We start from the raw sequence: 15155 nt of genomic DNA on the forward strand, positions 1-15155 counted from the left end.
AAATTTCATCTTATTTTATTATTTATTAGTTTTGTTCTTTTTTTTTTGCAAATTAAGTATTTAAGTGAAAATCGATAGATGTAGCATAAAAAAGCATTAACTTTTTATTTTATATATAAAAGAAATGATTTTGTTACCACAAAGAGCAACATCATGTCTGTTGTGTACTAAAGCTGCAAGTTGGACAGTAGCAGGCGGAAGCTAGAAGTCCAAAATCGAAGAGGTTGAGACTTGCATTGAGAGGAGCCTTTTTTCCCCTTAGGTTTTTAAAATTGCCTTTGGACCTTCCTTCCCGCTCGTTTCACAATGAAATACGTGATCATCAGCGGCGGAGTGGTCAGTGGCCTCGGCAAGGGCGTCACCGCCAGCAGCATAGGCGTCGTGCTCAAAGCTTGTGGCCTTCGCGTCACTTCCATCAAAATCGGTTCTCTCTTTCTCTCAATTTCTTCTCTCTTCTTCCTTTTTCCCTACACCGACTTGCAGTAACTTTCAACTTTCATGCAGATCCGTACTTGAACATCGACGCTGGCACCATGTCTCCCTTCGAGCACGGTGAGGTTTTCGTTCTCGACGACGGCGGAGAGGTTCGTTTCCTTCTTCCCGTATTTTTATTTTTTTTAGTTATACCTCTGCATGCTTTAATTTTAACGTTACCGAGGTGGCGCCGAATTGACTTTTATATATTATATTTTGACTCCTCGGTGATAGGTTGATTTGGATTTGGGAAATTACGAGCGCTTCCTCGATGTCACGCTTACCAAAGATAACAACATCACCACTGGAAAAATTTACCAGGTGCTTGCTTGCTTTTGCTTCGCTTTGCTTTATGTCTGTAATGGATATGGAATATGGAACTCCCTAGTGAATAGTAAAATAGTGTGCTGGAAAGTGATTTTGCTCTCGTGGCTTAACCGTTGTGTTTGTTTTCATTTCATATGACTAGTCTGTTCTTGAGAAGGAACGTAAAGGCGATTATCTCGGGAAAACTGTTCAGGTGATATACCGCACGTATGCCATTTACCTCTTGTTGCTAGATATTTATTTTATTATGTGGGACTGTGGATAATAAAGACTGGTTTGATGAGGTATTGGTGTTTTAAAGTAGGTGGTCCCGCACATCACTGATGCTATTAAAGATTGGATTGAGTCGGTTGCTGTGATTCCCGTGGATGGAAAGGAGGGCCCTGCAGATGTTTGTGTGATTGAGCTGGGAGGCACTGTGGGTAAGATTTTTACTCAGGGATTATGGCTCTGTTGAAGCTGCATTATCCGCTTCAATCAATAATGTGAAAACGTACCTGTCTTTCTACAGGTGATATTGAATCTATGCCGTTTATTGAGGCTCTACGGCAATTGTCCTTTCAAGTAGGTATGACAACATAATATTTTGCTTTTAAACTAACAGTGATCTGTATAGTTTTGTCAAAATTTATTTATCACTTTAGAATTTCTGTTAATTGCCCTCTCATGTTTGACGAGGAAACCATTTTATATCTTTTTTTTTAAATTCCCGTAATCACCCTAATATTGAAGGTAAGTAATATAGATAACAATCTGAGTATACTCAAGTAGATATGAGCTTGGCCGTGCTAGATATCATCTCTATGCAAACTGATCAATATGGTGGTAGTTCATTTATGTATCATCAGTACCGTATCGTGTCAGCATAATTCATTAATGGAGATTGCTGTTGTGGTATTGCATAATTCCTTGCTGTCTGTTTCAATAAAGTTGTTCATTGATATTTTTTTGTCTGTCAATTTTTTGTGGATGTTTTTTCTGTCTTGGTGATTAAATGTTAGCGAGAATACAAATTTTTATGTTTTTATTCTCATGATTTCTTCTCAGGGCCTGATAACTTCTGTCTCATCCATGTTAGCTTGATACCAGTGTTGGGTGTAGTGGGCGAGCAAGTACTACTTAATTACTTGTGGATTACTGTTTCAGACTTAGTTTAAATTGATTTATTTTATTTTTCTCATTTTGAATGCAATATTCTGCTTCCAGAAAACAAAGCCTACACAACATAGTGTCAGGGAGCTGCGAGCATTGGGATTGACACCTCATCTTTTAACAAGTCGCTCTGCTGAGGTATATTGTTCTGCCATTTTGGCACCTTTGTGTTATAATGTTTGCTCCAGAGTCTTTTGGTAATAGCAGTGCATAAAAGATCTTGCTCGCTTAATCTTAGCATGCACACTGTACTATTCTTTTCTTTATTTAAGTCAAGGGAGTTATTGATTTATACTTGTTTCCTTCTGTTTTAACTTTTCACTGTTGTATCTTTGATGCTAGCTAGTTTGGTCATATTAGCAGCTGAAATACTCTGTTCTTGAATATGGCAGCCTCTTCTAGAAAGCACTAAGGAAAAACTCTCAAAGTTTTGCCATGTTCCAGTAAGTTGGTGAACTGAGCTCAGTTGTTGTCTGACAAAGTTTTGTTTATTAGTTATTGATCTATATTTTCTGTATTTTTTCACAGGTTGAGAATATTCTGAACATCCATGATGTACCAAACATTTGGCACATTCCCCTGTTACTGAGAGTGGGTCTCTAATAAATTTTTGGTTCGTTTGAAGCTTGGCTTCTTTTGTTTGTATTTTGTGTAAATGTTTTCTTTATGATTGGCCACTTTTTTCAGAACCAAAATGCTCACCATTCAATTCTGCATCAGCTTAACTTACTCAGGTGAGTTCTTGATAAAGGAAAATAGAAGAAAACTCTCAATTTATTATGTAATTTGATCAATTGATAATGTTACAGTCTTCAAACTTTGACTGGGGCGAATCCTAATTAAAAAAAACACAGCCCTTTTTTTAAAAACAATTTTTAATAAAATAATTATTTATCCTTAGAAGTCTAATTGCCGAAGGCATCTTGAACCAAAAGTATTTAAAGGGCATAAATAGAATTTAAAATAATGCTGCCATGGTACCATGTTACAGTGCCTGAAGTCCTGAACAGTACTTATGCTACAGCTATCTAAACAGTAACACCTGCTCTAGAAATTGCCTTTGAATTATTGATCTAATCTGAGATGTGATCTAATTATGGTGTGTTAAAAAGAATGCTCAAAAAAACACGGTAGAATTCCTCAAAGTCAACAGTAATTCAACAGTAAATTTTAATTTACCTCATTTGTTTGCCATCTGTTCCCCTTGGCTTGAAAAACACTTGGTCTTATGGTTTTCAGGCTGATCTTAAACTTGTCCAATCGTTGTAAAAGGATATTTTGAATATGTAAAGATCTTGAATTTCTTTCCTAGCTTGTTATCTATGTTTCTGAGAAATTGCAATTAATATATGTTGGAATCTTTTAGCGGTTTGAACTAACTAAATTTTTTTGAGCAAAATCTGAATGCAACACATCAAACCCATGCAATCAATATCCTGAAAGATCTCTGGTCTTCAAAATAATTGCATCAATTTGAAAGCATTCATTACATAACCAGTTCTACCAATTTAGGTAATGTCTTGAATGACCAAATGAGGGTAACTGTCTTCACTATGCTCTTCATCTACTAAAAGATGGATGGACATGAATATCCTTTTTTCTTCCTCAATAATTTCAGCTTGCCTATCTTCTTGAATGTCATCTGGTTGTGCATCATGGATTGGAGGAGAATTCCAATCTACAATGTCTTATCCTCTAGACCTCCTTCCCCATTGGCTATAGAATTGGGATCACCTTTTGGTATCTTCACGTGAGCTCTGAGTTGATTTCTATACACGTTTCTACCTCTTGTGTAGGCAACTCCATCATTCTTTATATCTATGTTACCTCTTGAGCTTGGGTAAGCCCAAGAACTCTTGCACTAAGTGCTACCATAACTGATATGGATTGGACCTAGCTCTGGTCCAATGATTTTGGACAAAATCTGTGGGATAGAATCTGCAATGCTCAAGATATTGAGAGAGAAAGCATGAGCAGAAGAGATCTAAAACATAGAAAAACTGTTGTCTTTTAGTTTAACAAGGGAAAGAAAACCCATTTACTGGAAAACTTATTGATATTCTTCTCTTCTGTAGCCTTCAAAGTCAAACCCCTTGATAAAGTAATGCTACTACAATAACATGAAGTGTCAATACTCAACAGCTGTCGCGCATTAGTTGCATGAACAGTACACTGTAATCTTATGAATGCTTAAATGACCCCCCTTGCCATCCTCCTTCATAACTTGAGTGAGACAATATATTTCATCATTCTGAATATTGTTTATCATACTTAGGCATGCTGGACATATTGTACTTGTTTCTTTTTTCTGAAAAATATAGTGATACTATGATAATAGTCTACTTCATTTGTAAATTCTTTTTCAGCCAAGCTACACCTCCTGATTTACAGCAGTGGACAGAGATGGCTGAGACCTATGATAATCTTACTGAATCTGTTAGTATATAATATTAGTTTGCAATGCTTTTTCCGAATTTATTATATTATAATTGTGCATTAGCATGAAAACACTTTGAAATTTGCAGGTGAGGATTGCAATGGTGGGAAAGTATGTGGGTCTAACAGATTCATATTTATCTGTTGTAAAGGTGTGTTGTATCTTTCTTTTAATGTTTATTACTAGAATAGCAGGATGACAGTATATTTTATGGAAATTTTGAGTAATCATCTCCATAAATCTACTGCCATTTTCACGAGCAATCATCTGAATTTCACTTTTTTACTAAATCCTTAAAACTTCTATTTCCTATTGATAGCATGCTTTATGTTTTATACAATGAAAAGTATAAACAAAAATTTTGGAGCATCAACCCACTTTCATTGTAGCATGGTGGTTTTTTTATTTGACACATGATTTTTTGGCAGTCATTTGTTGTAAGTCACTACAGGTGTTATATTATTGAAAGGCACTGCATAATTTTATCATGTATTTATTTGTTTTTTTTATATTTTATAATGCCTGATTGTTTACAGGCTCTTCTGCATGCTTGTGTTGCACGCTCTTTCAAGCCATCAATTGACTGGATTGCAGCTTCTGACCTTGAAGATGACAGTGCAGAATCAGTAATGTTTTCTTTCAAACTGCATCTGAAAAAAATAGGTTACTTGTCACTTTGAAGGATGTCACTCATGTAAGGCTAATTTTATTTTTGTGGTTTTACTCAGACACCAGAAGCACATGCTGCGGCCTGGAAGACTTTGAAGGTAAGACTTGGCTTTTTAGATAATGTGATGTGATCCTGCTAGATTTTAGTTCAGGAAAAAATGACATGTTTTCTGTGTTTATTATCTATGGAGGAACTGTTGGCTTGGCCTATCTTTGAAATTGGATTCATACAGTGTAAGGAAATGTGTTGCTTTTGAATTTGTAACCACGGCCATTTTTGTGAAATTGAAACTTGCAGAGTGCAGCTTGTGTTTTGGTTCCTGGGGGATTTGGAGATCGTGGTGTGAGAGGTATGATGCTAGCTGCCAAATATGCAAGAGAAAACAATATTCCTTACCTGGGGATTTGCCTGGGAATGCAAATTTCTGTAATTGAGTTTGCTAGATCAGTAAGTAACATTTCTGTTTGTCATGCTTGGTTCTTCTAACTACATGCTTTTATTATTGTAATTTAACATTTATTATTAGGTTTTGGGTTGGGAAAGAGCAAACAGTGTAGAGTTTGATGCCCAAACACCAAATCCTGTTGTGATTTTCATGCCAGAGGTATGTAAATGTCCTACTTCCTCCCCCTTTTCCCTATTCTATTTTTTGTTTGCTTGTAATGTCTCTTTGTCATAAACAGGGTTCACGGACACATATGGGAAGTACCATGAGGCTTGGATCTCGGAGAACACTCTTACAGACATCTAATTGTATCACTTCCAAGCTGTATGTGATGTAGCTATCTCACTAGGTGGTATTTTAATGGTGAATGAAATAATAAAAAGCAGGTCATGTATCCCTCTAGTGAAATAGCCCATCTTCCCTCCCTCCCCCAATAACGAGGTCTGGTGGTTCATCAAGTACTGAAGTGCTTGATAATCAGGGGATGGCTTGATGTCAATAAAAATTAGGACCGGTTCAGAATTTTCTTTGCAATATCCTAATATCAAAGGGCTTTGGGATTCAATTCTACAGTTTTACCTTCAATGTAGATGTAAGGTTTCCAGGGGAGTGGTAGCTCATTTTATAGCCTTCTGCTCAAACCTACAATCTCCCATCTCCCGACAAGAAAAATAGGATTTAAAGCACATTCCTGATGGACTATAACTTGTTTCGAATATCTTGCAGGAATATGGATCTGAAATAATGAACTGTGTTGTGGAAAATTTTAATAAACTTCTAATATGTCCCCATTTCATGTTCCTAATTGCTAGGTACGGCAATTCAGAGTATGTGGATGAACGGCATCGGCATAGATACGAGGTTTGGTTGTGAACATATCCTTTTTGGTGACTGCATGATCTGTTTTGGAGATTGGTGGTTATGTAATTTGACATTGACATTATGCAGGTAAATCCAGATGTTATTGGAACTTTAGAGGAAGCTGGACTAAAATTTGTTGGGAAGGATGAAAGTGGAAAACGAATGGAGGTAAGTTTTTAGCTTGGGTAATGTTGCAATGCAAAGTAATATTAACTTAGTTAGAACCAAGGTTGAGAATCTCAGTTTCAATTGGATGTGGTTGCATTTGTTATCCTGCTTTTGTGTTTCTACTTTCTATATATTATTGTTACACAGAATTCACTTCTTTTATCACTTGTTTCCTGCATGGGCACTGCATCTATTTTCTGGATGTTTAGAAATTCTTCTTGTGCAGATCTTAGAGCTTCCAAGTCATCCATTCTATGTAGGTGCACAATTCCATCCAGAATTCAAATCACGGCCAGCGAGACCATCTGCTTTGTTTTTAGGTACTTGCGAGTAGCGACTCCCTAATTTTCCTTTTATATGCTATGAATCATATGAAAGAATGAATCAAAAATCATTTACAACATCTGTGTTGAGTTAGTAGTTTGTGTGATATGGGGACAGTCTGTTTGGACCTTTACAAGCACGCATGTTACTTGTGGTTACTTATCTTCCTAAAGGCTTTCTTAAGTTTAAATACGTGTTGCAATTTCCATGTGTATTGATACTTGAAATTTCTTATTAAAAGATTTCTCATTTCAAATAACTCTTAATCATCATCTTCAATTCCTGTTTTCGTTATGTCTACCTTTTTATGATGCTGCATGTAGGTCTCATATTGGCCGCAACAGGAAAGTTGGAAGCGTATATTAGTAGGCAGAATGGAAGTTGATCTACGATTTGTTACTAGAAGGCTCACTCCTACAATATTTTTCTAGGGTAAACTGGTACTCCAAAGGGAAGATAATTGGGGAGAGGGAAGGGAGTGGGAACTGAAGGAGGAGATAAGGAGAATCATGGAATATTGTACGTGTGCAGCTGCCCATGCTTCTCTAGCTTGGTTGCCGAGTAATATTAGTTGCACCTCCACATTCATTGTTTTATCATCAGAAAACCTCACATTAAAATTCTTTTATATTCATTTAATAGTAAGAAGATGCTTAAAGGAGGTTGCAAATACTAGTATGTCTTCACCTGTGACCGATAATGAAATCAAGCATGGCAGCTAGAATAGTAAAATTGTAGGGCTCAAAAGCGTTTATCTTTCCTTAGCTTATATCTGCACGTCTTGGCCACACTGTTAAATAAATTTGGGGTATGGTCAAACATTTCCCGGTGGGTGTAGCTTACCGTGGGCGTAATACCATGTATTTTCAATAAGATTTCATTTTCGTTATCTTTTCGTGATGCTTTTCATTTTATGTTCGCTTGTTAGGTTTTATACTTTCTTATTCAACAATTGTAAGTAAAACCAAAAGGTCATATACATGTGTCCAAGTTTATCTTGTACTTGTGTTCTCTATATGTTCTATTATTTTGGAAGGTTTGTTAATGATAAGTTTTGGAAGGGACGAAATAGTTTAAGGATAAAATTATAATTATGGATTATGACATATGATGGTAAATTCGTACATGATATTCAAATTTTGTCACAAATTCTGAGAATCTATGTTATCTGCATTTTCCATTTTCTATACATTTATCTATCCGAAGAAAAAAAAATATGATGACAAAATTTAAGGATTAGCTCTAAGGATCAAGCAGTTTTTATTTTAAAAAAATCGGTGCCAAGCTAAAACTCCAATTAATTTGGTATCATTATTCTCATCACAATTATATCTCTATTTTTGCAATCGACTGTAGTGTTGGTATTCAGATGAAGAAATTTCATCTAATTTCTATATTTCATCTTTTACGTTGCATAGGATTTTGCTATTTTCTTCTAGGTGGAAGATATTGGTCGTGGTTAGATAAATAATTTAATAAATTATTATCACAACAGAATTTGTATTATAAATCTGGGTATGAAATATAATTTAATAAATTATTATCACAACAGAATTCAAATAAGTTCACAAAAATTCTTTCAGATGTTGTAGACATAGGCATTATGAGTCACATTCTTTTAAATTAAACAATGAATAGCAGCCCGGTAGACGGTAGTATTTTAATTGAAATTATAACTATGAAAATATGTAAATACTAGAACTCAAGGGTAGCTCCCGGTATTTACAGCATCCGGCAGTACATATGGATCTCTCTCTCTCTCATTTCGTGAACTACAATGTTTTACCATTGACAATGGCATCAAAACTCAATAGAAAAAGAAGAAAAAAGTGAACCCGCACGTTGCATATATTAGAAGCATGCTCAACAACTTGTGTCTGATCTGGGTGTTTCATTGTATTCTAGTAGAGAAATCTGGCGCTGCAGCCTCATTTGCTGATAGAATTTAGCAATGAACTCCTCAGCTTGCTTATCTATCCCCTGTGCATCTGCTTGTTGCTCTTCCTCTTCCTCACCACAACCCATCATCTCTTGGCATCCTTCATAATAATCATGACAAAATTCCTGGTCTCTGCTGTCTCCTGCATCCATGAGGGCACTCTTTCTTCCAGTATCATATTCAACATTGCCATCATCATTAAAGTCATAGTCAAAATCAACATGTGGCTTTATGCAAGGAATGTGCGGCAAGTGGAAGCGCATGGAGGTTGGACGGTACATCTTGACATGGAATATGGGGGTCTTGTCGAACGAGAGCTCGCGCTCAAAGTAGTGAATGTGGCTTGGCGGCGGCGCAGTGTGGCCGAGTCGCTTCAAGTACTTTGGTACCAGACGCAGCTCCATGGCAACCCTGCGCCTTAACAAGCCACCTTTACGTGCCCACAACAATGACGCCCGCAGGAGGCTCCATGCTCTATGACCAACGCCACGGTTCTTCAAACCCATGATGTTACTATATATTTGTGGCTGTCGCTAAATGTAAATGCCAAGTGTGCTTTAGATAATGTAGCTGAAACTCAAACGTGAGGAGGAGTGTATGTGTATGGTAGAGTAGCTATTGCAAGTAATATGGAAACTCTTTATGAATGTGCTTAAGCTGATGATCAAAGATTTTGGGTGCTCTCTTCTATATATATGTATAGAGACCTAAGAGAGAGAGAGATTCTGGTCGGGTAGCGTGTTAGAGAAAGAGACAAATGATTACTATTAGTTTTTGTTTTCACTTTCAAGTTAAGTACACATCAAATGTGAACCAAGGGGGGGAACTAACTCCCTACTCGTTAAGGACACGGTGTACGCGGTTGGAATCAAGCTGGGACAGACTCTACATTATATAATTTGTTTACTTCATTACCATTCTGCCCTTTACCCCTATATATTTTTTTCAGACCTATTGACACATCTTTGTTAGAAAAATGTATGAATATTTTTAGAATCAATTAAGATTTAAATCTTTTACCACTTGGTTAAAAAATATAAACAGCTTCAACAATTGATTTTCTTTACTCTTGTATGTTATCATTGATTTACCAACCCTACGTCCCTACCTACAAAAGTCTATAATATTGAATATTGATTATTGAAGCAATTAAAAGCGTTTACCCGTAAATACGATTATTTAAAAAGTCATCATTTTCATGATATGTTAACACATTGTTAGAATGATACTGTAAAACAGTTCATTACTCGTGTGATTATATGTTAATGAACAGAGTTGATTCTGATTTCTGAATATATAATTACTTTTTTCATATACAAGTAATTGCTATGGAGTGATAAGATTTAAATTTTCTCATAGTATTAGGTTTAATAAATTGTTACTGTAAGTAAGAACTCTTAGATTAAATATTAATAATACTATGATTTTCATTAATGTTTCCTTTTCACATGCTGCAGCAAAGGTTTCCTAACCTAAAGTTTTTTGTGTTTTTTTTTTTGGGGAGGGGGGGACGGGGGTTGGGGGGAAAATGATTTGATATGGTTGTTGGGAGCTTTGCAACTTTACTTAACAGAAAAATGGTTGGTAAGGATGTTTTCTACCTCAAATTTTAATAAAAAGAAACATTTCTGGAAAGCCACTAATAATAACCCATTAGTAAGGGTCATTTTGGTCATATGAAATGACATGATACGCAAAAATAGAGAGGGGGACCCACAGCCACATGAAATGGAGGCTGCTTCTAGTCTTCTAGTTGGATTTTGTTGGAGTATTCTCTTGAACGCCGCTGTGAATGCTTTCAAATTGAACTATTGAAGTCACAGAACATTATAAATCTATATTTATATTTGAGACGCAAAGCTTACACACTTTCTGCAAGTAAACGTTTGCTTAATATGGTATCTTAATCAATTAAGCTAGCGGATCCAAAGCTCCAACAACTATTTGTTCGTTGAAACTTTAATTAGGAACTTTCTGTTGCATTGCGCTCGCGCAATTCATTGTTTACCTACTGTATTTTTTTGTTTTCTCTCCAACACTTTGATTTGCCCCTTTTAAAGTTGTCTAAAATTAAATCACCTATAGCAAAAAAATAAAACCATCCTCTAATTTTTAAATTCATGACAACAACCTTTTTTTGTGCAACTAACAAAATTAATTCTAGTCCGGAAACAGCCTCTTTGCATATGCAAGGGTAAGGCTGCGTATAACATTCCTCCCCCATACCTTCGCATAACGAAGAGCCTCCGGATAATGGGGTACGAAGTTTTAACAAAATTAATTCTAGATGATTTCGTATTCCTTAAGAAGAAAGAGATAACTAATTGGCAATCATGCATATAGCAGACGTTGAAATAGAGAAGTCAACGAACACACAGAGCTCATAAAAAATTATCATCATATACAAGGGTGATTGAATGGGTATAGTTGTGTACATTAATTCAGCCATAACCTGACTTGCAAATCGCTTCATCACCACTACTAATCTGATTCCAATAAATAAATTTCTGTAGGTTTTAGGCAATAGCATTGATCGATAAAGTGTTTTTTTTTTTATAGATAAATTGACCGATAAAGTGTGGGAGCCAAATGTCACATAACCAAAATTATAATTTGTGGATAAAAAATATTCATGCCAATGTCACTCTTCTGGGAGGGTAAAGCTAGCTACATATTTATCAACAGTGGGTATATATCTTTCATTTTTTTTTTTTTGACAGAGGGTATATATCTTTGATTAAAATCTCGGAAGTAATATTATTAGACTAATGATATTCACACAAAAAATTCTTAATACGTCACAAACACTTACAATCACCATTTATTAATTAGTCTCTTTTCTCTCTAGCTTTCTCGTTTTTATTCTTCTTGAAAATCAACTGCTGCCATTTCATTTCTGTATGATCATATCTGTATTTGATTTTTTTTATTCGTGTATTTAAATGTGTGTGTATCAGTAGTTTTTCCCATATATATCATTAATATTTGGAGGGTCATATATTATTTTTTGTAGGCATGACAGTTGCAGCTAAGACCGAGGAAGGAATACTAAAATTTGTAGAACTATTTATTCATAAAGTTATATAATAAAATTCTATTGCATTTAGGGAAAACGGGGATATTTTCTTTTTTAAAAGTGGAAAGCGATTCTGGTTTCTAGAAAAATTAAATATCCGCGGAAGTTTTTGTGAAACCTTAATTTGCTTCCAACAAGACACGCAGACAACTAATGAGAGCCCCACAAAAAAAAGTAGGTCTGGAAATATCATTTGTTGTTTTGTTTTAAGAGTGTTGCTAGGTGCACCCAGCTTTATTGTTGGTACACTCAGCTTTATTTGAAAATGGTAAAATTGTTCCTGTTAATTTTTTCTCTTATGGATCAAGTTGATTTATAAGTTGATTTTTAAGATTTACGGATCAAGTTGATTTGTAAGTCTTAAAAATCAACTTGATTCGTAAAAGACTTATGGATCAACGTAAGTCTTAAAAATCAACTTACGGATCAACTTGATCCGTAAAAGACTTACAGATCAAGTTGATCCATAAGTTTTAAAAATTAACTTACGGATCAACTTGATCTATAAGGGGTATTTTTATCTTTTTGTGGTTAGTGCTGGGTGCACCAATAATAATGCTGATGCACCTAGCCGCACTCTTGTTTTAATCATTGAAAGACCCGGCCCGTTCCATCTACAACTGTGAAAATTCAATATCATAGTCATAATATGTATAATAATGTCCAATGGTTTTGAAGCTAGCAGAGTGCCATACTTTCAAAGTTTCCAGCTAATTGGAGTTGCGAATGGGGTAAGGTGGTTGAATGAAACAAAACGCCATAGAAAAACCATTCAATTAATTAAGTACTAGCTGGCATGCATGATGCAGCTACATTTTTCTTAGTCCAAGGTCATAAATCAATTATGTCCAAAGCTGTTTTTGGATAAAATCCCATTTGCGGCCGAAAAAAATAATAATTTCTGGTATAATTGATTTTTGTTTTATAACTTTTTTTTTCATTTTCAAAATTAATTTTAACAAAATATAATAATTTTACTTTGTGTAGAATTAATTTTGAGAAGTGGAGTTTTCATTGAATACACTGCATACGTTTAAAATATTGAATTAGTTATGTTTTTAGTTCTCCAAGATTTAACAATTTTTCGTTTTTAGTCCTAAAATAAAGTTGAATTAGTCTTAATCTCCAATAAATCATTATGTTCTGACTTTAATCTCTTTTGTTAGTTTTCTCTCTCGGAGGTTGATGGGTCATCCACAATGTGTTGATTTATTATTATTTTATTATATTTTACGGAGGCTCGTTTCCTAGCGATAAAAAAACCGTTAGAAAATGTTTCACCACCGTCTCCAAATTTCCTTCTCTCCTTTTCCAATTCATGCACACATGAACCCATTCAACAACCAAACATATCCATTTCAAAATTAAAAAAAACGAATATTAAAAGAAATAACAAAACATTGGAACCATAGTATAACCTAGGCAAGGTTGCTCTTGATTTTGCTATGTTCAAATGGTGACCTTAATGAATAAAAATGATATTTATTATAAATCTCACTTTAACTAGTGATACGATCAAAATATAATATAAATGTAAGGTGTAAACCTCACTTTAGAAATTGATTTTTTAGGATTGTGTTATACCCATATAATTTACATTATAAATTGATATCCAAATTTATCTTAACAATTATTGTTGGATCTATATATTAAGTCACAAATTATTGAATCATTATTAGATCACTTGCAAATGTTTAATCTAACAAATTTTAGGCTCAAGATGTTTAATCCTCAACATGCCAAGTGTGTGTTAGAGATCTCACAATAACTAATAATAAAAAAAAATATAATATATATAAGCAATATCAGTCCAAGAATAAAATAATTAAAACTTAAAACTTTAAGTTCACCAGTAAAAAAATATTTGCTATTGATATTTATAAAATAAAAAAAAAGCCACATACGAGGTTGAGAGAAATGTTAGATGTGTTAGCAAAAAAGATCCAACATATTTAAAGTTAAAAAATTCCATTAAAAATTTCTTAAGGGTAAATTAGATTTTAAATTTATTATAATCTTAATAAATCCTAATTTGAATTTAATTTTTAAATTATGAATTTTTGCACATCATATAAATAAAGATGATTTAACTAATAAATTATTCTTCTCAATTTTACAATTATAATTTTTTTTTTTCAATTTATTATCGTTTGACTGACATCTTTAGCTTAGCTTCGTGCATTGAACACTCAGCTCGACTTAGTGCCTTAAGCATCTCCTTCTCGGGTTTGACAATTAGAGGTTTCATGGTTCTTCCAAACTCCATCCAACATTATCTTGCTCGGAAAAGACCTCGCCTCCCTGGGTCGACATTCAAGCGACACATTTACAAAATCATGTGGTGAAGTCCAAAATACTTCCTGAACAATTCCTATAATTAATAATTAACAGACTATTCATTATTAATAATAACAGAAAAAAACTGAGATCCAGTTCATTAGGTGCTTTTAGTGTAATTCTTCGATTAGAAGTTGAGTTTCACATCGCAATCTGCTGCCAAATCTTTAATGTAAGTATTTCTTATGTTGATTACTAAAGTGAAACTTTTATTCTGATTGAGGAATAATACTAAAAGTATCTCAGAAATTCTGTCCAAAATAAAGACATCTATCATTTTTCTTTAATTTATTTGTTTGAAAACATACTACTATTGAGCATATTCTTTTAATTTGTTCCTTTTTTAAAAGGAAAACTGTATTTTGTTTTTATTTTAAAAAAGAAACTAACAAGGCAGGAGCTTTTCTGTAACTGCAAACAAATCTGAACCTGAATGCATCTTATTTGTCATAATAATAATAATTCATAACGTTGTTTTTCTAGGGTTTATTTTCTCGCAAACCAAGTTGTCGTTGGTTGTTAAGAGAGAGAGAGAGAGAGGGGAACAGTGTATGTTACGTTTTTGGTCAACTAGAGATCAAGACCAGTTCAACTAATAAATTATAAAAGCAACAAAAAATAACGGTAATAGTTATGTTGTCCCGAAACAAAAAACCTTCCTTCCTTGACTTCCCCCGAATCCTTTGCCCCAAAAGCCGCCACACATGAACCTTCCCTTCTCTTGTATTGTGCACTATCTTTCCAATATTAGAATTCTCCAAAACAATAATGTCCCCACGTACATAAACCAACGTGCCACCGTGCCACTTTCAAACCCTTTTCTTTATTATAACTACACAACCATACAACAAGAATATTGCCGCGCTGGCTCCTTTATTTCGCCTTAAATTTCTTATTAGTGTATATTTAAACTTTGCTCGATTGTTTCCTAAACTTCGCACAACA

At 34.4% G+C, this 15155-nt stretch overlaps 2 protein-coding genes across 3 annotated transcripts; one reads left to right on the top strand and one right to left on the bottom strand.

Moving 5' to 3' along the window:
- Window positions 1-135: 135 nt before the first annotated feature.
- Window positions 136-7747, top strand: LOC100778080 (CTP synthase). 2 transcript variants are annotated; one of them, XM_003518843.5, is made up of 22 exons: window positions 136-424; window positions 505-584; window positions 709-795; window positions 944-994; window positions 1106-1223; window positions 1313-1369; window positions 1849-1913; window positions 2008-2091; window positions 2346-2396; window positions 2482-2544; window positions 2641-2687; window positions 4320-4389; window positions 4479-4541; window positions 4927-5016; window positions 5119-5157; window positions 5358-5507; window positions 5587-5664; window positions 5744-5829; window positions 6318-6366; window positions 6454-6534; window positions 6761-6854; window positions 7182-7747. In XM_003518843.5, the coding sequence occupies exons 1-22, from the start codon at window positions 307-309 to the stop codon at window positions 7241-7243; spliced, it is 1683 nt and encodes a 560-aa protein (XP_003518891.1). In that variant the 5' UTR covers window positions 136-306; the 3' UTR covers window positions 7244-7747. The 2 variants fall into 2 exon arrangements, with proteins under 2 accessions (XP_003518891.1, XP_006574537.1); XM_006574474.4 differs by having other exon boundaries at window positions 6795-6854.
- Window positions 7748-8493: 746 nt separating this feature from the next.
- LOC100799674 (uncharacterized) lies at window positions 8494-9467 on the bottom strand. Its single transcript, XM_003519704.5, has one exon. It carries the CDS (start codon window positions 9301-9303, stop codon window positions 8722-8724), a length of 582 nt encoding a protein of 193 aa, XP_003519752.1. The 5' UTR covers window positions 9304-9467; the 3' UTR covers window positions 8494-8721.
- Window positions 9468-15155: the final 5688 nt, after the last annotated feature.

This window comes from Glycine max, chromosome 2 (assembly GCF_000004515.6).
Source record: "Glycine max cultivar Williams 82 chromosome 2, Glycine_max_v4.0, whole genome shotgun sequence".
In the NCBI taxonomy this organism is placed as follows: Eukaryota; Viridiplantae; Streptophyta; class Magnoliopsida; order Fabales; family Fabaceae; genus Glycine; species Glycine max.

Coding starts and splice junctions, on each gene's coding strand:
- LOC100778080 (XM_003518843.5), top strand. CDS start 307: ATGAAATACGTGATCATCAGCGGCGGAGTGGTCAGTGGCCTCGGCAAG. Junction 425..504: donor CGTCACTTCCATCAAAATCG/GTTCTCTCTTTC, acceptor ACTTTCATGCAG/ATCCGTACTTGAACATCGAC. Junction 5,017..5,118: donor AAGATGACAGTGCAGAATCA/GTAATGTTTTCT, acceptor GGTTTTACTCAG/ACACCAGAAGCACATGCTGC.
- LOC100799674 (XM_003519704.5), bottom strand. CDS start 9,303: ATGGGTTTGAAGAACCGTGGCGTTGGTCATAGAGCATGGAGCCTCCTG.